The sequence below is a fragment of the Rhinopithecus roxellana genome, chromosome 14 (assembly GCF_007565055.1).
Source record: "Rhinopithecus roxellana isolate Shanxi Qingling chromosome 14, ASM756505v1, whole genome shotgun sequence".
In the NCBI taxonomy this organism is placed as follows: Eukaryota; Metazoa; Chordata; class Mammalia; order Primates; family Cercopithecidae; genus Rhinopithecus; species Rhinopithecus roxellana.
Window position 1 is genome coordinate 95,294,217 of NC_044562.1, and position 24,582 is coordinate 95,318,798.

Consider the following 24,582-nt stretch of genomic DNA (forward strand, 5'->3'; position numbering starts at 1 on the left):
AGGGCTGCTGAGAAGCTATGAATAAAAGTTCCTTGGGCTCCTGAGGCTTGGGACTGGTGACTCGGTTGTGGGTACTGAGGCGCTGTGTTCCTGTGGGCTGTGGATTCAAAGATGTCAACCCCTGTGTGAATAAAGGTCATCACCTGTTACTTCTTTGGTGAAAGGGCAGCTGTGCTGGGTGCCCACTTAGGCGTGGCCTTTGTCTGCTGACTCTGTGAAGAGCGTCCATGGAGAAAAATGTTCTCTGATTATGGGTTTGCTTGGTGGGTCAGGGCCATGCAAAATAACTCACATCACTTCCTTGAAGAAGAATTCAGTAAAGTATGTTGTTTAAAAGTGGCCTTGAAATGCCTTAAACATTGCCTTTTTGTGATCTTACCAGCTAGAAAACAGTTGAGGTAAGACCACCGTTTGATTTATTTCTTCAGGGGCCAATTCCAACAAATGCTGAGGTCACACGGATGACAATTCCTAAGCTCTGTGGGTATGCTGGACTAGCAAAAAAGTTAACCGAAGCGTTAACTGTTCAGGATATGGAGTGAGTGTTCAGAAAGTTTGCAACACTAAACAACTCACCATTATTCTGACATAAGCAGAGATTTTTATTTTGTTTTAGAATTCTGTGCATTGTTATATTTCATAGTCAGCATTTCTAATTTTGTTTTGTTTAGTGACTGACGTTAAATTAACCAGTTTGCTTTGCTTTTTAGGGGAGAGAGAACCAGTGAGTTCACGATACCATATATATGAACATATGTACATATACACCTTTGTCACCCATCCACCCACCCATCCATCCATCCATCCATCCATCCACTGAACATTTCTATGTTGCATAAGTTACATCAGTTGCTGAGTGTAAGTGTTTATTGCTTTAGTATTAAACAGTTTAGGCAGTGCTAGGCAATTCCAGAAAGGTAGTGTACATCTGGTCACTCCTCTCTCTTTTCACAGCTCTTGAGTGCTGTGGGTCCTCCCACCTGGCATCCTTCCCACTTCACAACTCTTTAGTAAGTACTCCAAATTCCAGACTTTCCTGTCCTTTTCCTTTCATTAAAACTTATCTGTTGAAATGTCTCCCCACCCCCAATATCATGCCATGTTTTCAAATGAATTCCTGCCAAAATAATAATTTTTCTTGGGTAATATATTTCCTATTAACTACAATCTAAATGCCTTCACCTAAAGGCAGGGTCTCATTTGGAAATGTAGGGCCCAGGGAAGGTGAATAATGAGAAAATTAGCTCCTTAGGTTGTCTCACAAGAGGGGTGTGTGTGTGTGGGGGTGAGGTGGTGGGCAGTGGAGGGAGTAGGGTGGAGGGCCTACTCTAACCAGCCACCTCACCCATGGGATCATCCAGTATCCTTTCTCATGAATCGCCACAAATAGAATCATTCAATGCTTAACTTACATATGCCCCCAAAGGTGAGTAATACCAGAAGAGTTAGTCATTAATATACATTTTAAGTTTTGTCACAAGAGCACAGGTAGCCAAAATTTAGAAGTCAAATCTGACCTTTTCTTTCAGCAAGTAGAAGGAACTTTAGAAGAAATCTCCTATCATTTACACAGTCCAAAGAATGACATATTAAACCAGACTTCTGATTTGCTCCTTAAGAACAACTAAGAACTCTTGACCATTTATTTATATATACTAATGTATTCTACTGGTAAAATCTGGAACCTTTTCATCAGTGTTAAAAGCGCCAAGGGGATGTGAGTAAGGAGATGGTTTGTCACATACTTAACAGGGAAAGCAGATAGCTGACGCCGGAAGTTACGGCACTGAGAGTTACGGTACAACTCTCGCCATCTCAGGTGAGCATATCTTTTTATTGTATTCCTGTCTTAAAGCCTTCTCGTGGATTTGTGATAATGCTGGATAGACTGAAAATAACCAAACACAAATTCTATTCTATTTATTCTTCTCAAAGTAGCTAACCAAGGAAAAGCTCTTAAAAAGCAGTGCCTCAGTTTCCCCATTCAAACCATGCACCAATATTAGTCCGTGCATTCACATATGCTGAGTTGTTGCCTTCTACATCCTTTACAAGGAAGCACTTAGTCAGTTCAAAAACCACCACGCATTCATACCTCCTGAAAGAAAATTTGTAAGATTTTATTTTTTAAAAAATGAACAGTACCTTCTGTCAGAGTTACATTCAAAGAGTATGGACTGAATATGTTTTTCTTTTTCTTTCTTTTTTTTTTTGAGACGGAGTCTCGCTCTGTCACCCAGGCTGGAGTGCAGTGGCCGGATCTCAGCTCATTGCAAGCTCTGCCTCCTGGGTTCATGCTATTCTCCTGCCTCAGCCTCCCGAGTAGCTGGGACTACAGGCGCCCGCCACATCGCCCGGCTAGTTTTTTGTATTTTTTGTTTGTTTGTTTGTTTGTTTTTGAGACGGAGTCTTGCTCTGTCGCCCGGGCTGGAGTGCAGTGGCCAGATCTCAGCTCACTGCAAGCTCTGCCTCCCGGGTTCACGCCATTCTACCTTAGCCTCCCGAGTAGCTGGGACTACAGGCTCCCGCCACCTCGCCCGGCTAATGTTTTGTATTTTTTAGTAGAGACGGGGTTTCACCGTGTTAGCCAGAATGGTCTCGATCTCCTGACCTCGTGATCCGCCCGTCTCAGCCTCCCAAAGTGCTGGGATTACAGGCTTGAGCCACTGCGCCCGGCCTTGAGTATGTTTTTCTAACAATATCTAGTTCACGGAACAGAAATTCACCTGGAATTCTAAACTCAAGAAATTAGCAAAGGAAGGCCATGCTCCCTGGAGCTCTTAGGATTTGGAGAGCCTCTGCCCCGTCTTACGCTTCTTCCTTGGCCCTGCTACTAGGCCAGGTGTATCTGGCTCTATTTTACATGTTATGGCTAAATGCTACCAACTGACTGTAGTCAGATAATGACTATATACAACTACTACTTTTTCGATGTGCAAGTCATACCAGTGAGCAATTCAATCATTGGTGAAACAAACAGACAATTAGGGACTCAGTCTGAGCATTAATTTTGCCAATAACTGGTACTCAGTGAACAGTGAGCAGGTGACAACCCTTCCTGAACAACTGGAGGGAATCTCCTTTGCAAAGCAATTGTCAATCCTTGCTATTTCTTTCCTCACATCTAAATGTACAATAGTAAAGGAAAATGCATGCAAAGAGGACAGTAATTCAAATCATGAAAAGGGGGAAAACTGTCTTGAACGTAACAAAAGCAGCGGTAAGGCAGCTTGAAATCTTCAGCCAAATTGTTGAATTGAGTCTATCTGTGAAAATTTTAGGGATTGGTACTTACAAACATAAAACCCGACAGAGACAATAAGATTGCAGTTTTTTTGGTACCAGAATTCTTTCAGCATCTTTAAGTACTATTAGTGCTTTGTGTACTATATTATTTTAAATTATCTCTAAATTATAAATCTCCTTTCACCATGTTTATTAAATTCTTACCTGTTTTTTTTTTTTCTTTTTGAAGAGGAAAATGGCTGTTTTGCTTTTTAAATAAAAGCTAATGGGAAAAATCAAATTAACTTAAGAGAAATCTTAAAGTAGACAGGAATCTGTGCATTTAAGAAGAATATCTGTCTTATTGTTTTTCTCTGATTTATAAGTCTTGAGTCACTTGCTTTAGTTTATTTTCCTTTCCCCTGCAAAATCTGAACATTAAAAGCCCCTTTTCTATAGTTACTTGATATGACAGACAGGTCTGCTTTTACAGAAACCTTGCTTAGCAGTGAGGAGAAAAATCAAACAGGGGAAAATAATTTACTCTAAAACGCCTGACACTGACAATAAGTGGGATGATGAAGCAGTCCAGAAGATGCCAAAATGGCCTAGGACGCCATAAGGCTGGTGGTTGGGTCAGTTGGGTTGGGTTTCCCAATACCACTACATGCCCTTTCACAAAGCAATGGTATTTTTTGTTCTTTCTCCTTGTGTCCCTTCCCTTACATATTTGCAAGAACAATTCAGATCTAGAAAACCTGCTTGTTATTTACTCAGAAACCAAGGAAAGATGAAGCGGGGGATGCCCTTCAGTGCTGATAGCCAAGATGCAGACAGATCAAAAGCTAAATCCAATTTAACCCACCTCAGGCAGAAAAAGTAATCGAATTAAACTTCCTCTAAATATGATAAGTTTGGGGCTCTTAAAGCCAGGCACAAAGAACCAGGTTAGAGTGAGCTGTTAAGTAAATGGATGCATTAAGCTCTAGCTGCCCCGCCCACAGGGTGTTTGATAAGCTGTTGATTGCCTCGATCACTTTACTACCCAGGCTGACAACTGATTAAGCTGCTTATGGGGCTCCAGGGGCTAATGGCTTGGCCACCAGGAATACCCCTGCCACTGATTTCAGTAAGCTGCTTGGCATGTATGGTTTGATTATTAAAGGAGGAAAAAAAGAAAAGGGGATGGAGGGAAAGACAGCAGGGTATAGGAAAGCCTTAAAAGGCAGGCTATATGATTCCAAATGGATACATTACTTTGACACCCTAAAATGAATATGGAATTACTCTGATTCTTTCTCTTCGTCAGATATCGAAACTCACGTTTGAAAGGCTCCTTCAAAGAGCACTCACTTTGGAGCCCACCTATTCTATTTTAAACCAGCTTTACAAGAATGTTCAGTGCCTTTAAACATACTTCTCAAACGATAGAGTCTGTGTCCTCAGGCACTATGATCAGGTAGACTCCAGAAAATAGATAAATGTATAACAAGTGTTTTAACCAATTCTTCCCCTTGAACAACAATTTTAAGTAAAAATATACCCCTTTCCAACCTCGCCAGCAGACCACTGCTGCTTGACTATGTAGTAAAGATCAGGCAGGACCGAAGAAGTTGGGAGAGCTGCTATGTGCAAATAGGTTTCAACTTGACACATAAATGGAAATGAAAACCTTAGTCTTTTCTTAGACCTCTCCAACTAAATGCTCTAACATCATGTCTGCCATTTAATTTAAAATAACTTTCTGGCAGGGAGCAGAGGCTCACACCTGTAATCCCAGCTCTTTGGGAGGCTGAGGCAGGTGGATCACTTGAGTCAGAAGTTCGAAACCAGCCTGGCCAACATGGTGAAACCCTGTCTCTACTAAAAATGCAAAAATTAGATGGGCCTGGTGGCACACGCTTGTGATCCCAGCTACACAGGAGGCTGAGGCACGAGAATTGCTTGAACTCAGGAGGCTGAGGTTGTAGTGAGCCAAGATCACACAACTGCACTCCATCCTGGGCAACAGAGTGAGACTGTCAAATAAATAAATAAATAAATAAATAAATAAATAAATAAATAAATAAATAAATAAATAACTTTCCTAGCTCTGGGGGGACAAAAAGAACATAAAATTAAAGACACAAAAAATCCTTGAAAAGTAATTTAAAGTCAGAAAAATGACAAGTTATTACGAGTATGGTTTTTAAGCTGACCTAAATTCTTCTGGATAAAACAACCAGAGAGGAAAACAACAACGAAAGAACAGAATCACAGCAGTTTGAGATACACTGAAAGTTGTCACAATTATTATTATTAGCTAATAAACTCTTGAAATAATCATTATCTAGTGTCCAACAGTTCTTAGGAGTGAGTTGTTGATTTAAATGATTAACCAAAGCTTAACATATTTAGAATTTTGGGCTGAATACACAAGAGGCCAGTTTCTTCCTAGCTGCTAATCTGGTCAATCATTAAAAGTACAAGTGTGGCCAGACGTGGTGGCTCACGCCTGTAATCCCAGCATTTTAGGAGGCTAAGGTGGGCAGATTACTTGAGGTCAGGAGTTCGAGACCAGCCTGGCCAACATGGTGAAACCCCATCTCTACTAAAAATACAAAAACTAGCCAGGTGTGGTGGCACATGCCTGTAATCCCAGCTACTCAGGAGGCTGAGGCAGGAGAATCGCTTGAACCCGGGAGGTGGAGGGTGCAGTGAGCCAAGATCACACTACTGCACTCCAGCCTGGGCGACCGAGCAAGACTCTGTCTCACAAACGAAAGAAAAAAAAAAAAGTACATGTGCTAATAAAAGTATAAAAGGATGATTTCAACTCTTACATGCTCTGTTATGTTTTACTAAACTTTAAAAGCCATTCAACTTTTTGGCTTGAGCACAAGTCAAGGGCTTAACACATTCAATGCCTTTTATATTTTTTTATACAAATTTTTAATTGGTAAAAGTCACACACCATAAAATTTACTCTTTTAAAGTAAACAGTTCAGTGGTTTTCAGAATATTCACAAGACTGTACAACAATCACTGCTGTCTAATTCCAGAACACTTTCATTAGCCTCCAGAGAAACTATCCATGAGCAGGCACTCCCCATTTCTTTGCTCTCCCCAGGCCCTGGCAACCACTAACGTACTTTCTGTCACAATGGATTTGCCTATTCTAAACATTTCATGTAAATAGAATCATACAGTATGTATTCTTTTCTGTCTGGCTTCTTTTACTTAGCATGATGTTTTCAAGAGTTATCCATGTTGCAGCATGCATCAGTACTTCACTTCTTTCTATGGCAGAATAATATTTTATTATACGGCTACAAAACATTTTGTTCATCCATTCATCAGCTGATGAACATCTGGGTTGTTTCCACTTTTTGGCTATTATGAATAATGCTGCTCTGAACATTTGTGTACAGGTTTTTCTGTGGACATATGTTTTCAACTGTCTTGGGTATATACCTAGGAGTAAAATTATTGGGTCATATGGTAACTCTGTTTAAGTCATATGTTTAATTTTTTAACTGTTTCCAAAGTGGCTGACGTACTTTGCATACCATCAGCAATGTATAAGAGCCCCAGTTTCTCTACATCCTTGCCAACATTTGTTATTGTCCTATATATCTTTTTATACTAAGTTTTCCCCGCATTCTGAATAAGAATTATCAGGGTTTGTGATGAAAACTACCCCAATGATGGCAAAGACCAAAGTCAACAAAGAGACTTCTCCAGGAAAACAACAAAAATGAAACAGCCCCTCTGAGTGCTTACCTGCTGCAGGTCGGCGAGGGAATACAGGTGGATCTGTTGAAGGAGGTATTCTCTGGGGAAAATTCTGAAAACAAGGGCAGATAGACAAGTGAACTGTGGTGCTGCCAAAACACAGATTTTTCTGATAAGTTTCAAAGTCTCAATCAAGAATTCCTTTCCTCTGTCCTCTCCACTTTCCACCTATACTTTTCCTCCTAAGCCTTCTGAGAAATATCTTTTTCTCAGATATTTTTCTTCTCAATACAGACACCAGAATGGAGGTAAAAGTTTGATCTTTGACTTCTAATGTAATCTTAAGAGCTACAAGCACTGTGTAGTGGCCCAGGCCTGAGGACCAGAACATCAGGTTTCTTGTACCAGCTGTGTTCATAATAAGCTGTGTGATCTCTGCCAAGTCCTCAAATGCCCACCTGGCTTCAGCTTCCTCACACAGAATGAGGGTGGTTTAATGTGATGTCTCTAAATATCTTTCTAGCTGTATTATTCTATATCTAAATATATTGATTTTGGATTTCAGAAAAACTGGAGTGGCCACTCGTGTCTAGAGGCTTCTATGGCTTTCATTAATGAGGAGGAGTGATACTGAATATCACATTAATTTACTATCCTCTCATATGTATAGTGATGGCAATTTTAGAACCTCTGTACAAATGAGAATAATGGGACAAGACATTTTAAATTAGGACTCTTCGACAAAGTCCAATATCTTTAGCTGCTATCTGTTCACAGCATCTGGATAGATGACAATGAATGAACAGAAAAAAATAACCCGTTATGGGCAAGCAAACAGGTTACCAAAGTGTAGATGACTGGAAAACAACATACACACAAACTAAACCCAAAACAAAATCCATGATACTAGCATTTTTCTCTTTGTCTTATTTGGTACTATGAAATTTTCATGGGTCTTAAATGAAAGAAACCACCAATTTATCCAATTCACATTTATGACTATTCATTATATGCCAAGCACTATGCCAGGCATTAGGAAGACAGCCCCAGTACGAGGCCAAGAAGCATAAAGTCAAGTGAGGGAAAGACACAGAAGCTGGTAATTACAATACAACGTGGTAATTGGAAATGATAACGAGTTCTGCATGGGGTACGTATTTTTTGAGTAGCCTAACATGGTGGATTCCAACCCTGGCTGTCTATTAGAATCACTTGGAGACCTTTTAGAAAACAACAGGGTATATGCCTGGGTAGAGCTCATAAATCAGTGTTAAAGAAAACAAAACTCTCTTGGTGATTAGTACAGTCAAGGTTTAGAACCACTGGCCTAATAATCTTGCTCATTGGGAAAATCATTATTCAGTCTTTCAATTAAGTATGCATTAGTTGCCAAATCCTAGATATTAAATCGTTCATCCTTCCATCCATCCAGTATTGATTAAGCACATACTGCATATCGGGCACTGTATTAGACTACTGAAAACAGAGCACTGAACCAATTAGACGAAGTCCTGACTGGATGGAGGACTAGGGTAGGTGTATTCTAGTAAGGACCTCTCCTGGAAAGTAGGAAAGTCGCTGAAGAATTCTGCTGGAAAGCACTGTTTCACCCACAGGAATGAGACAAGTGACAAGGGCATTATATTCTGGGAAACTGAATGCAGTTCCTAAGGCTGGGCTCCCTTCAACTCTAATGGTTCAGGGCTGCACTTGTGACAGGAAGCCGAGCACAGGCCCAGCACAGCTGGGTAGGGCATAGGAAAAGTACTCAATTCCTTCATGTAGGATTAGGTTCTCCACAGGAAGGCCCCTGTCATAGAAGGTAGACCATGGTCCCTGGAGGAACCATGAGATGTAATCAACCTCTATTCTCAAAAACACAAACACATGACAGAAATGATCAAGGGATGTCTTCCGAGATTCAAGGCCAGGACTTTCTGACTCCAAAGGCCTACATTCCTTCTAATTTCTTGGGGTTGGGGTGGGGGAAGGAGGGAGGTAGATTTGAGCTGACCATCTAATTTAGTAATATCATGCACGTCTCTTCTGGATGGATGTTTATTACTGTAGTTTAGGCCGGTAGCAGTATAGAGCCACTGATGCTTTTTGAAGCAGGAAAGCCACACCGGTACGCCTCTGAAGGCAGCAGGGAGGGTGGAGAGACTACAGACAGGTGACAAAGCATGTGAGAGTCTGTTCTAGGGTAGACAAGGGGACAGTGAAAGGAATGAGTGGGTAGATGCCAGAGACTTTTTGGAAGAAGTGAGAACATTGGGAATAAGTGAAAGAGGAGAAGGGGGTCTAAGATGACTCTGAAGTATAGAGCCTGGGGATCAGAATGGTGATGCCATTGGCCAACTGAGGGTAGGCTTCCAGGGGAGGGAATAAAAAACTGAGCTTCCTATGTGCCGAATATCCAGTGCCTGTGTGGGGAACGACAAGCATGGATCTGGGCCTGAGATGTAGAAGACCCAGGGCACTTCTGATGGGAGCACAGAGCGGACAGCTGAAGCCATGGGAATGGAGGGAATGGAGTGAGGAAAAACCTGAATGGGAAGGTGGCTGAACCCAGATGAGGGTTGTTTGTTTTTACTTTGTTTACCTTACAATCTAGAACTATCTAAAAGTGTACTTCGGTAGTCTGCAATTTTCTCATTATATTTTGAAAAATATGTTTTTGAAAATAACCAGAATGTTCACATATGCTTCCACAGTTTTTAACATTTCTCTGTATTTGTAAAATGTTCATACCTTCATACTCTTTATCTAGCTTCCCTTAATGCTTACATCTTACCCAACCATGGCATATTGATCAAAAATAAGAAATTAACATTATGCAAATTATAGACTTTATTCAGGTTTCACCCGTTGTTTCACTAATGTCCTTTTGCTGTTCCAAGATCCAAGGACCTAAACTTATCTGCAGGAAAGGAAAACTAGGGCAGTCTTTCAGTGGGACTCAAGGGGGGCAGGGTATGACAATATGAGAGACAGAGGATGTTTAGGGGTGACTAAATGGAAGGAATAATCTTACTGAAAGGTAAATGCTTAATAATGAAATCCCTTAAATAAAGTAAAACGAAAGCAATGTGGCAGCAGTGCTAAGAAATGGAGTCCAGTAAGCAGGCTGCAAAACCATTTCAAACTAGCTCCTGCCTCTTCTTCAGGTTTGTAGAAACATAGGTCAGCTGGAGAAAGAGTTAAAAGGAAGATGAAATGATCTATGGCAGGGACAAATGCAGGAGAGCATATCTGTAATGTTTCGCTACTTAAAAATCCTTTCTGCTTTAAAATTCTAAAATTTTTATGATTAGGGATATACAGGATATCAGACTTATTTACAAATTTACAAACCAAATCATACTGGCATACTCTTCCTGGAGTACTATGCCCAGTCAGTAATCATATAGTCAACAAGTACTTACTGAGTGTCTAAAATAAGGCATTGTGCTACGTGCTGGAGATGAATACTTCAATGAACACAACTGATGAACAACAAAGAGAATTTCCAATTTCTCTTTACTAGGCAGGGTCCTTCTTGCTTCCAAACACTATTCATTATTCTTCTTACAAAAATCAACCAACTTTGGTCACAATCATCTCTAATATTCCTTCAACATTATTTGTACAGTAAGCTAAAGTGGCTATGTATTTATTTAATGTTTCTTTGTGTATATATATTTCACATATGTTTATTTTCTCTCTCCTTTTATATGAGATTCTAAGCCCCTCCAGAAACACTTCCTCTACTGTCTTCTCCATCACGCTTCAATGTCTAATACTATAATTTACATGAGGTCAGTCATAACAGACACAAAGAACTGGAAAATGCAATATATGCAGGAAAGATAAAGGAACCCAGCTTATTGTGTCTGGAGAAGATGTTGTGTCCAAGAGATTTAGTGGTGGCCATTAAAAATAAAGACTTTTAAGAGAGATAATGCCAATCATCTTTTTTTCTTCCCTGGAGGACGGGAGTTGTAGTATGAAAGCACTGAAGTCAAATATGGTAATATATTTCCTGAGAGGGAAGACTGGTAGGTATTAAAATGCGTCTCTTATAGTAATGCTTTTTAATGTAAATAAAAGAAGAAAAAGGTTTTTTTGCAGCTGTTTAGAGATAGGGACTCAGTTTTCTGCTTATAGGAGGTAACGGTTTCCAAGGCAGGGCCAGATAACTTATGCTCACTGCCATTTATTCCTCTTTCCCCTAAGGCAGACTGAATTTGCAAGACATTCTCTAAATATTTTCTTTAGGAAGACCAAACACAGGGAAACTCAGGGTAAATATGGACCTAAAAGCCAAGCTTGGGAAAGCGTGGGCTGCAGCAACTTCCCATCTGGGTGACTCCAAGGGCTTTCCTCTGCTGTGGCTGAGGTCCTACAAGTGGGCCTGACAGGAGTCCTTTAGGAAATGAATGGGAAAAGTAAAGATTCCCAGAGCCAGTTTGCCTTAAACTCTGATTAGTAGAAAGGGGTCTGAAAAACAGGACTAAGGAAGAGGAGTTGTCTTGGTGGGGGAAAGGGTAGCTCAGATGTTGGAACTGTCTTTGGAAGGCTCAAGCGGAGTCACCTGTGAGTCCAAGCGCGCGATTTGTGGGCCCCCAGCTTATAGGTTTTAGGTGAAGCCCTGAGAAAAAGTGACAGCCCCAGGGGGCACATGCTGGGACATGAGAAAAGACTGGCTCCGGGTGAAACAGTACTATTAATATTTAGGAGTAGATAAACAGGACGAGGACTGGGAAGGAGTAGGTTGACAGGGAGGAGAAAGAGCAGAAGAGCCAGCACCAGGGAAGCCAAGGAAGGAGATAATTTCATGAAGGAAGAAGGTGGTCAATGGCATCAACAGTAGTGGAGAGGTCAGATAACGTGAGGAAGACTCTCAGGAGGCCTGGAAAGTGCCTGCTGCCAAACAGGAATCCATCAGTGACCCCAGACAGGGTGGTTTCCGTGGAGGGGGAGGAAAGACTGGAGAGGGGCGAGGATTGTGGGTTACTCTTTTATGAAGTCAACTTTAAAGAAAAGGAGGGAAATCAGGCCACAGCTAAAGAAGGATGTAGGACTAAGAAAGGCTTTTTTTACTCAGGAGGCTGAGGCAGGAGAACGGCGTAAACCCGGGAGGCAGAGCTTGCAGTGAGCTGAGATCTGGCCACTGCACTTCAGCCTGGGCGACAGAGCGAGACTCCGTCTCAAAAAAAAAAAAAAAAAAAAGGATTTTTTTTTTTTTTTAAACATAAGAGAGACTTGGGCATACTTAAACACTAACATTAAGAAGCTACTATAGAAACAAAAGCAGAAGACACAAAAGTAGAGATAATTGATGAAGCCTGGTCTTCAAAGGACCTAAAGGAAATGGGATGTGGACCCAGCTGGAAGCTCTTTCAAACACATTTGCACATGTGTATGTGCATGCAGGAAAACATACACACACACACACTCCCCACCACGGTGCACGCGCGCGCACACACACACAGACACTCCCCACACACAGTATTTTATTAACTGAAACGGTTCAAGTTGTTACTAAAATGTTATATAAAAAAGATTAATAATTACTCAACGGGGCACAGCGGCTCACACCTGTAATCCCAGCACTTTGGGAGGGTAAGGTGGGAGGATCACTTGAGCTCAGAAGTTTGGGACCAGACTGGGCAACATACCAAGACCCCGTCTCTACAAAAAATACAAAAATTAGCTGGGGGTCCAGGAGCAGTGGCTCACACCTATAATCCCAGAACTTTGGGAGGCCAAGGCGGGCTGATCATCAGAGGATGGGAGTTCGAGACCAGTCTGATTAACATGGAAAAACCCCATCTCTACTAAAAATACAAAAAAATTAGCTGGGCATGGTTGTGCATGCCTATAATCCCAGCTACTCAGGAGACTGAGGCAGGAGAATCGCTTGAACCCAGGAGGTGGAGGTTGCGGTGAGCCGAGATCGCGCCATTATTGCACTCCAGCCTGGGCAATAAGAATGAAACTCCGTCTCAAAAAAAAGAATAAAATAAAATAAAAATAAAAATAAAATAAAATAAAATAAATTAGCTGGGGGTAGCGGTGAATGCCTGTGGTCCCAACTACTCAAGAGGCTGCAGGAGGAGGATCAATTGAGCCCTGGAGGTTGAGGCTGCAGGGAGCCATGATCATGCTACTGCACAGAGCCAAAGAATAAATGAGATAAGAAGAGTCAACTCCACACTTCACTCACCCATCAAAGGAAACGTATCACAAGCAGGTAGCACTACTGAGTTTCCTGGTAGCAAAAAACACTGAAGAAACGTGCTAGAAGATCATGAAAACCAACTAGCACGATCGCTTCTAGTGCTAACATTTTCTATTTTATCATCTTTAGAATCGCCTGACACACTGGGAAGGTAACTTAGGCTTCATTTATAGATTGCTCTAATGAGAAAGGTGAGAAAAGATGAAAATTAAAAAGGAAAAAGGTCATATATGATTCAGAGCCTTTATATGATATAGCTGGTACTTGGGGTTAAAAATGCAGAGATAATTGCCTATGAAATCAAAGGCAGTAATCTTAACAAAAAGGTAGAAGGGCCTCATTCCATTTTGTTCCATGACATTAAGTCAAATAACTCAAGACTCATTTAACTTGATTAATTTCTGAAAAGTTCAACTCAGCTCCCACCAAGCCCCAGTGCTCACGAGAAAAAAGGGATTGGGTCAGGCTCTGAAGTAGGCAGACCCTTTGCAAGGTTCTGATAGATTTGATAATATTACCATTTTCCTGAAGCTCAGTTCTTAGAGATGCACAACCGGCATTTAAAGACTCAATGATTAAAATGGGGGAAAAATTTTCAATGGAAATATCTTAGACAGGCTTTAAAGAAAAGACCCACAACACACACACACGTAAAATTAAAATGATAGCACAACACCAAAAGCAAACTCCACAATTTGATTCTAAATGATAAGGGTCTAAATAAAGAATATGGATAAAGAATATGGATAAGATGCATAAGGAATAATTTTAAAAGGAAAACCATTTATTCACGTAGTTTTACTGTCTTCCAAGAATATGTGCTCCAGGGTAGGTAATTTGTATTAAGTCGAGACAGCCAGTGTCTTTCCTTTGGAGGGCACATATACCCACACCGAAATCAGCAAAAAGCACTACGAAGCATCCCCAGGGAGATGCAATTTGGTGTTCTTGATATGAGCTGCAAACTCTTCCTGAAATAGTTACATTAGGCTGGATGTGGACAGGACTTGTATGTCCAGCCATACTCTGAGCTAATGGAAAAACAATTTTAAATCAAAGGCACATATTTCGATAGCAGCCCATGTGAAAGAAACAAGCTTCAATCACTTTTCTGGGTACCTCATTTTGCTAATCTCATTGGCTGAAAAAATGGCAAGATTGCACCAGATATTATATCTTGGCAGGTAGTTACAGGAAATAAGGGTCTCTTTTACCTGCTCATTCAGAAATCATACTTAAGTTTCTCAGCAACAATCTAAAGCCTCGAGCAGAAATATTTGGGATGTAATTTTAATTGTGATTATTGTGGCACCTGATTATAAAAATGATAGATTATATCATAGCTGTTATATACCTAGCTCAAATTCTTAAGGTGTTTAACAGTTGCAAGAATATAACACTTGTCCTGCAATGAGTTTTATTTTTGTTTTCTCTTAGAAAATTATTTTAGAGGCTGGGCACGGTGGTTCACATCTGTAATCCCAGCACTTTGGGAGGCCAAGGTAGGTGGATCACCTGAGGTCAGGAGTTCGAGACCACTCTGGCAAACATGGTGAAACTCCATCTCCTCTAAAAATACAAAAGAAAAAAATTAGCTGGGTATGGTGGCTCACACCTGTAATCACAGCTGCTAGGGAGGCTGAGGCAGGAGAATCACTTGAACCCAGGAGGTGGAGGTTGCAGTGAGCCAAGATTGCACCATTGCACTCCAGCCCAGGTGACTAAGTGAGACTTCGTCTCAAAAAAAAAAAAAAGGAAAAAAAAGAAAATGATTTTAGAGAATTTATATATTTCATTTAATCTCAGAATAAGAGAAAATAACATCCTGGCTTTTTGAAAGATCTCTGAGTAAATAAAGAGCTATGAATGTATGCAGATTAGTAAAATTAACATATAACTTTCCAGAGTTCCTTTTGAAAGTTTTCAAATCTATTTAGTCGTGAATGACACTGCAGACAGTCTGTAGCACCCTTTTACAGTGCTGATACTGGTATACACATAATTTGCTGAATTAGATCTCTGGAGAAAAAGAAGGAAGAGGGAGGAGCTATCAGGATATCAGGAAGACAGATGACTCGAAAACCACACTTTTAGAAGTCATCTAATGGAAAAGAATTCTTGAAGTAGAATGAGAAGAATGGTTGCTATCAAAACTACCAAAATGACCTCCTTTATTTCTGAGTCCTGATAGATTCTGCAGCTAATCTGTTAAGGCTAAAGCCCCAGCTGCAGCTGATGAAATTTTTAACTAGCTAACTGGAAAAGTAGCCACAGAAGTCTGAGTAACCTTAAATCTTACAGAAAACATAAAGAGTTGTTTTCATTTACTGAGCTTGAAGAAGTGTTATCAGCAAGTTTGAAGAGCTAATACTTACTGGTCTTTAATGAGACTAATTTAGTGCTAATATGTTTGCTAAAATAGACTTATTCTTCTAAAATTCAGTATTAACCAGACTTTGCACATTTCAGTCTCAGATTTTGCTTGTAAGATATTCCTCATATGCAGTTCAGAGACATTGCAACTCCAGTCTGTGTAGATTGTGCTTTTAGAGTTAGGCTGCCCTGGTCAGGCAGGGTGGCTCATGCTTGTAATCCCAGCACTTTGGGAGGCTGAGGCAGAGGATCCCTTAAACCCAGGAGATTGAGAGTAGCCCTAGCAACATAGTGAGACCCTATCTCTACAAAAATAAAAAATAAAAAAATTAGGTGGGCATGGTGGCACACACCTGTAGTCCCAGCTCTCAAGAGGCTGAAGTAGGATTGTTTGAGCCTGGGAGGTCAAAGCTGCAGTGAGCTGTGGTCATGTCACGGCACTGAACAACAGTGATACCTTGTCTCAAAAAGGAAAAAAAAAAAAAAAAAAAAAGAAAATTCTGCCCTAAGAGACATGTTCTTAATAAACTGCCCTCCCAGATCAAGTGTATTTGATTTACAACAGCATGCAATCTTTTCTCTCTGTATTAGATAATCCTTCTACCTAATATATTTGATTTTTAGGGGGTGAGGGGAGAAGAGGGGGTGTAGATATGAAGTGATTCTACCAGCTCATTTAGTATTAGATTGCTCATGCAATCTTTTGTTGAGTACACTGAATAATCCCCACCTACTTCTTCCAAGATCAATGACATGTAGGTATGCCCACATATCAAAACACCATTTTCACTCATTTCATGATGTTTAGACAAATATTTACCAGCATAAAAAAGATGTTCACAATATACTAAGTGAAATGGTTAAGGATAGTATGTACAGTATATACTTTCAGGCCTGGGTGCGGTGGCTCACACCTGTAATCCCAGCACTTTGGGAGGCTGAGGTGGGCGGATCACAAGGTCAGGAGATTGAGACCATCCTGGCTAACATGGTGAAACCCTGTCTCTACTAAAAATACAAAAAATTAGCCGGGCGTGGTGGCGGGCACCTGTAATCCCAGCTACTCTGGAGGCTGAGGCAGGAGAACGGCATGAACCTGGGAGGCGGAGCTTGCAGTGAGCCGAGATTGAGCCATTGCACTGCAGCCTGGGTGGCAGAGTGAGACTCCATTACAAGAAAACAAACAAACAAACAAACAAACAAAAACAGCTTTCATGGGGAAAAATCATCTGCAGAGGAAAAGGTCTGGGAGGATATGCATCAAAGTGGTAGGACATGGGTGGCTTTCTTATTTTTGTTTTCTATGATGAACAGTATTCTTTTGTAATAAGAGAAAAAATAAGTTTGGCCAAATTGGGCAGAATCTTCATTCATTTAATTAATTTATTCAACAAGTATTTATTAGCCCCCACGATATGTATAGCTCTAAGCAGTGAATATAACAGATAAAAAGTCATGACCTTTTGTAGCTTACATCTAGTAGAAAGGGCAGAGCCAGTGCATGTGGCTGCATAGTTTGAACAAAGCAAAACGTCCACATCACACCTGATGGCCTAAGAGACAGAGACAGACAAAATAAAATACCAGGTTTTATGGTAATAAGTGAGCAGAGAAAGAAGACAGAAGGCATGTGTGGTGGACAGTGGGGTGCAAACAGACACTGTGTTGCCATTTAAAACAGAGTGGTCAAGGATGCTTCATTAAGTGATGGCTGCTCAAAGACCTAAAAGAGTTAGGAAGCAAGCTTGGTTTCACACTGAGAAACAAACCGATAAAAAAAAAGAAAAAGGAAAAAAAAGGAAGCAATCTCAGCAGTTACAGAGGGAATGGAAAAGCAAGGATGGAAACTCAGTAGCAGCCAGCCTGGTATGCCCAAGGACCAACAGAAAGGCCAGTGTGACTGGAACAAAGTGAATGAGGGGAAAGTAGTGGGCGATGAGGCAGAGAGGTAATGGGAGATGAGACCAGGTATGCCCTGGGCTTTCACTTGGAGCGAGAGGTGAAACTATTCATTTGGCCCAGGAGTGACATCATCTAATTTATATATTAGCTATAGTCTTAAGAGCAGACTGAAGGGGGCTAAGGGTGGTGCAGGAAACCAGTTACTGGAATAATTCAGGCGAAAGGTGATGGTGGACCCCACCTGCAGCAGTGCAAGTGGTGAAAAGTGGATAGATTTTGAAGCTGAAGCTGACAGGGTTTGCTGACTGGATGTGGAATATGAGAGGTGTTTGGTTTGAATCACTGGATGGACAGAGATGCCATGAAGCAAGATGGGAAATACTGCAGGAGGAGTGGTTTGCAATGTGAGTGGGGGTGGGTGGGAATACTAGGAGCTCAGTTTTGGACATATTAAGGTTAAGATGTTATTAGACGGCCAAAGAGCATTCCAACCTTTGGACTTAGCCTCAGCTATGTGAACTCACTAGAAAGGCAGTTTTTTTCTGGCGTAACAAGGGAAGGAGGGAGAAGGCAGTCTTGGTAAATCAAGTGACATTTATGGAGACTGGTCTAAGAGCAGAGTAAGCTGCTAAATTTTGCTTGAAGGAAGAGGAAGCAACAAGAGTCTGTCAGGACACACACCACACACACACACACACACACACACACACACACACACACACACACACACCCCACACACATTTTTTTTCTGGTATTCACCAGGACAGTGTTAATAAAAATGGCAATCTTTATAATAGAAATTTCTCACCATTCAGTAAAACTGATATTTCAGTGGGAACTCCTGCTGGATATAATCATAATTTCAAATAAAATGTGAGACCAAAGACAGGAAGAGATGGCTTAGAAGAATCACTTTGGGTATTCTCTTGAGACTCTCAAGCCAAGCCATTAAATTGCTTCGGAATGGTCTAAGTCAAGGACTTAACCTGACAAACATGTAGGAGCAAATGCTCCCTGAGAACACAATTCTGTCCTAAGCAACCAGGGAAAGAGGCCTAATATTGCCTACTGCCCTTAACTAGTGCTGGAGAGAGATGAGTTTTACATTTATACCATAATGGGTTGTGGATTTGTCAGGCACCCCAAGCCCCCAAATCACATTTTTGATGATTGAGAATGGGATATACTGAAGCATCCACATAAATTTCCCTGGACTGGATTTCACTTCAGCACTCAGAAGAGAAAATATGACTTAAACTGGGATTTCTGAAAAGCTAGTCCAAACAGCTGGTGTCAGTCTGGTGATGTTTTTAGCAGTCCAAAGAAAAATTTTAGAGAAAAAAAAAATGTAGAACAATTTCTAAATCTACTTGATTTTAAAAAGCTGTTTGATTTCTAAAGCAGTTTGCCTATTTTTTTTCCTATTATTACTATGTTCTTACGTGAAATGATGGTGAGAAATAGAGGGTCATGTTTTTATTTCTGTTTTGGCTAAAGATATTTATAAGGCAATCCTATAGTTATCTTCGCATTTTTGTTTTAAGTTTACAGATCTGGGACATAGGAAGGTCTGGCAAATACTGACCTGGAGTAAATGCATTTGCTGGCACTAACCCAATTGTCATGTCTGGTTCTCCACGGCTGATCAAGCTTGCCACGAGCACAGGAGTGGCTGTCTCAGCAATCCGCCTCCCTGTTCAAGGAACACCACTGTCTGCCACCTCCCTGCCTTCCTTTACACTCTCAGAGTGTTGCATCTTAGAGTCATAGCTCCATTCCTTCCTTCCCTCCCTCCATCCCTCCCTTCCTTCTTTCCTACATTTTTTGATGTTGTCTCACTCTGTTGCCAGGCTGGAGTACAGTGGCGCTATCTCAGTGCACTGCAACCTCCGCCTCCTGGGTTCAAGTGATTCTCCTGCTTCAGCCTCCTGAGTACCTGGGATTACAGGCGCGCGCCATCACACCCAGCTAATTTTTGTATTTTTAGTAGAGATGGGGTTTCATCATGTTGGCCGGGACGGTCTCAATCTCTTGACCTCGCAATCTGCCTGCCTCAGTCTCCCAAAGTGCTGGGATTACAGGTGTGAGCCATTGCACCCGGCCTCTCTTCTTTTTAAAAAATTATTATTACATATTTTTAACTGACATATGACTATATGTATTGATAGGGTACAATGTACTATTTCAATACATTATACAATGTATAACAAATCAGGGTAATTAGCACATCTATCATCCCAAACGTTTATCATTTCTTTATGGCAGGAACATTCAAATGTACTCTTCTAGCTATTTGAAAATATACAACCAATTATTGTTAACTATATTCACCCTACAGGGCTGCAGAATGCCAGAACCTATTTCTCTAACTGTAATTTGTATTTGTTAACCAACCTCTCCTTAACCCTCTCATCCCTCTACCCTTCCCCACCTTTAGTGACCACTGTTCTACTCTCTACTTCTATGTGATCCACTTTTTGAGTTCCTGCATATGAGTGAGAACATGGAGTATTTGTCTCTCTGTGCTTGGCTTATTTCACTTAACATTGTCTAGGCTCATCCATATTGCTGTGAATGACAGGATTTCACTCTTTTTTATGGCTGAATGGTACTTCATTGTGTATATTTACCACATTTTCTTTGTCCATTTGATGGACACTTCCACAGTGAATAGTGGGATCCCCACAAACAGGAGGATGCAGATATCCATTTGACATAATGATTTCCTTTTTTTGGGCTATACACCCAGTAATAGGATTGCTGGATCATATGGTAGCTCTATTTCTAGTTTTTTGAGGAAGCTCCATGCTGTTTTCCATAGAGTCTGTACTAATTTACATTCACACCAACAGTTTATAAGAGTTCTCTTTTCTCCACATCCTTGCTGGTGGTTGTTATTTTCTGTCTTTTTGATAATAGCCATTCTAACTGGGGTGAGATGGTATCTCCTTGTGGTTTTGATTTGCATTTCCCTGATGCTTAGTGATGCTTTCTCTTCTTTCTAAATATCATCTGTCCCACCTATCTAAAAGGGCTGCTGTAAAGAACAAATGATACATTTAAGGGGAAGTACTTTGTGACTAATGAAATCATAATTATCTTTATATACAGTAAACTATTCTACACATAATTACGATTATTAACAAGCTTTTATTGCACCGCTAGCATGTGTGGTCTTCTATTTTAGGTTTTGAGGACAATCGTGGCCTTTAAGGGCCTTCTGATCTAGCCAGCAAGAGAGGATATATACATAGGGAGATGAAAACCATCCAAGCCCTTAAGTGCCAAATGTGTGGTCCAGATGATCACTGCTGGAAGAGACCAGAGAAGGGATCAGCTACTGAGGACAGGTGGGAAGAGGCAGCACTTGAGTTGGCTTTAAAGTAAGAGAAGCCAAGTCAAGTCGAGTCGAGAGGACTGGGAGGCAGCTGGTGTCAAGGAAATGAGTATGTCACTTTGGCTGGGCTGGGGTGGCTGTGGTCCATCAGGAACACAGTGGAAGATTCTGGCTCGTGGTGTGGTCCACATAGGAACCATGTGGATGTTAAAGTTGTGCATGTAGGTCAGGGTCAGATGACAGAGAACCTGGAAAATCCATCCAAGAGTGTTGCTTTATCCTGTAGGTAGCTGAACTACTCACTGTCTAATAAGAGCATTTTACAGTAGCACATATGTTAGAGGGACTGAGGAGGGGTGCCATGGGGAGGTAGGATCCCCAGTTAGAAAATTATTAAAATAAAAAAAAGAAAAAAAGAAAATTATTAAAATAGCTGGGCGTGGTGGCTCATGCCTGTAATCCCAGTACTTTAGGAGGAGGAGGTGGGAGGATCACCTGAGGTCAGGGGTTCGAGACCAGCCTGACCAACATGGAGAAACTCCATCTCTACAAAAAATACAAAATTAGCTGGGTGTGGTGGCACATGCCTATAATCCCAGCTACTTGGGAGGCTGAGGCAGGAGAATTGCTTGAACCCAGGAGGCAGAGGTTGCGGTGAGTCAAGATGGCACCACTGCACTCCAGCCTGGATGACAAGAGTGAAACTCCATCTCACACACATACACACACAAAAGAAAAGAAAATTACTGAAATAAGGTGATGAGAGTAGAGACAAGGGGGATGGCAATGGGAATGAAAAATAAGGGAAGAATTTGGCTCTTAGAGAACCTTAAAGCAAAACTTTTGAACTATGTCAAGGTTCAAACTAGGGGAAAATAAGGCAATAATGCCATGATTAACCGAAACACACCTGACCACATGGATACACACACACACACACACACACACACACACACACACACACACATATATATTTTGAGGTCGAGTCTTGCTCTGTCTCCCAGGCTGGAGTGCAGTGGCGCAATCTTGGCTCACTGCAACCTCTGCCTCCCAGGTTCGAGCGATTCTCCTGTCTCAGCCTCCCGAGTAGCTGGGATTACAGGTGCATGCCACCACGCCCTGCTAATTTTTGTATTTTTAGTAGAGACGAGTTTCACCATGTTGGCCAGGCTGGACTTGAACTCCTGGCCTCAGGTGATCCACCCACCTCGGCCTCCCAAAGTGCTGGGATTACAAGTGTGAGCTGCTGCGCCTGGCCCATATGGATACATTTTTCAGGGAAAAAATAATTTCAATTTGAAGTGGGGATGTCCAGTAGGCAGCTGGACATAACAAACTAGTGAGTGATCTCCTCAAGGAAGAGTGCTGGGCCAAACGTTGTCACCTTATAGTCAGTGTCGATTTAAAGAGGGACCATGACTCTGTCCCTGCAGATGACAACAAAGTGCCCTGAGAAGGCCTGGTGTGGCAGCTCATGCCTGTAATCCCAACACTTGGGGACGCCGAGGCAGGTGGATCACTTGAGGTCAGGAGTTCGAGACCAGCCTGGTCAACATGGTGAAACCCTGTCTCTACTAAAAATACAAAAATTAGCCAGGTGTGGTGGTGCATGCCTATAATCCCAGCTACTCAGGAGGCTGAGGCAGGAGAATCGCTTGAACCTGGGGGGTGGAGGTCTTAGTGAGCTGAGATCGTATCACTGCATTCCAGCCTGGGTGACAGAGAGAGACTCTGTCTCAAAAACAAAACAAAACAAACAAACAAAGAAAAAAACAACAAAAAATCAAGTGCCCTGAGAAAGGGGCACCTTCTGCCAGCTCACATAAAAGTTGCCACACTGGCTCCTGTCAAGGCTGGAGGATTATGCAGAAGGCCAGCCGAGGTGCTGGGTATTCCTGTATTAGGGAGCTGGAGGAGGATGTGGAGGCAGTGAGGGCAAGGAGAAAGGGGAGACCCGGACAGGACAGAGTGCAGAGAAGGACAGGGAGAAGGAGGTCTAGGAGAAATGGTGACCAACAATGCCCAGGAAGCCAAAGAAACAAGGGCCTCAGGAAGTCAAGGTGTCAGAGAAGAGTGCAATCCACAGTCAGCCTGCAAGGGGCCACGTCAGAAGTGAGTAGGGCAAAAGGGAAATGGAGATAGTTCTGAGTGCTTAAGATGGGATCTTAGGTGGTAGCACGAACAGGGGAGAGGTTTTTTTTTTTTTTTAGTGAGAGGGCAGGTAAAAAAAATCAGAGAGTATGACATTAATTAAATATGTTAGAAGCAGGAAGGGAGGATTAAGGGGCATGGTCCCTGAAGGATCCAGGTGGATCACTACTGATGGGCCAGAGTCTGCATCTCATAACTTCTACTGATGCTGTGTGCTCTGCACAGAAAGGCGTGGTAATTCCCTGAATCCCAGGCTCTTGGAGGCCTCCAAGCTCATCTTCCTTTTGCCTCTTCTCCCCTGTTCACCTCCTGGCTCCTCCTGAATTATGATCTGCTTAAAATAAGAGTTATAGCAGCTAATATTTCCTGAGAGCTTGCTCTGTTCTGGGCATTAACTCCCTGAATTCTCGCACTTTCCTTATTGAGGTGGTATTGTCTCCAGGTGAGAAAACTGGCTCTGAAAGCTATCAGAGACAGAAATAAGCTCTGAGCTCAGGCAGTCCAACTTAACTCAGAGTTTATAATAAACCACCTCCATTTGTGTCCTCACTTGTTTCTTTTTTCTCAGTTTGCCCCACCTGGGCTTGGTAACCCAGCTCTAATCTTTAGCTCTGTGGTGAGGCTGCTGCTCCAGGTAATGGCCTAGCCCAAGCCTTAGGACACCCCAACCCATCTTCTGAGGAACTTTGAAGTCGACCTGGTGTTATTTCTTCTAGTTCTACAAGCCTCTTCATGTCTGTTTTTTGACAGAACCACATCTAGACATTCGGCATCCTTTGAGATGGACTTCCTGACTGAGTTATGGATCTAGTATCTGAGACATCTGCAAACTCTATTCTTAATATTTAATTACATGGCCTTGGAGTTAAAACCTCAAACGCCTAGGCCCGGGGAATCATGATAAATGAATTAAATGGGCTGGAGATGAGAAAAACAGGGCAGCAATGTGTTATATGCCAAGTGGTACTGGGTTTGGGGAGACAAACTAGAGCAGAAGAAGTTACGGCAAAGCGGAGAGTCGAGTGTCTAAAGCTGATCTCTGCTACACAGAATGAGGGAAGCTCTGTGTAATCAGAACTCATTTCCCAAGAGAAACCAGAAAGCTTTACTTTGTGTGTGCATGAACACTCCTGATTTTTTAAAAGTTGGCAACTATTTCACAATTTCAAAACTTTGTGGGGCCATCCCTGTAAGGCCAAACAAAACATGTCTGCTGGCCAAATCTGGCCTTGAGGCGACACATTCTACTGCTCCTGTGTGTGACACATCCTGCCGTTCCCGTGTTCAGCCAGAGCTGAGGCTCTTCCTAGCAGGTCTTAACATCCCTCCCAGACATTTCCCTAACAGCTGCCGACCCGGATGTGTCCTGACATTGCCATGTATGCCCAGATTTTCCACAGAGTTCTTCATGCACCTTCATGTGTGGACACTGTAAATAATTCTTCTCATGAAAAGTTAACTAGACCTTGAACTAATTCAGCAGGGCCGCCATCTGGGAGTCCTCAGAAACAGTGAATTGTCAGCACTGTAAACATTTTAAGCTTCGGGGAGGACACTGACTTTTTCTAAACTAATCACCCCTGCCAGTCAAAATGTGCAGCATGGGTTCAAGAACAAGGCGTTCATTTAACAACAATAACAAAAACAGTGAAGATGA

General features: G+C 41.8%; 1 protein-coding gene across 8 annotated transcripts in view; it reads right to left on the reverse strand.

Moving 5' to 3' along the window:
• Positions 1-24,582, reverse strand: part of PLEKHM3 (pleckstrin homology domain containing M3) — a 205,510-nt gene that overhangs the window by 74,645 nt on the left and 106,283 nt on the right. For all 8 annotated transcript variants that reach the window (XM_030916440.1, XM_030916441.1, XM_030916442.1 and 5 more), the window contains one exon: positions 6,988-7,051. In XM_030916440.1, the coding sequence (XP_030772300.1) occupies positions 6,988-7,051 (64 nt within the window). The remainder of the gene's footprint in view (positions 1-6,987; positions 7,052-24,582) is intronic.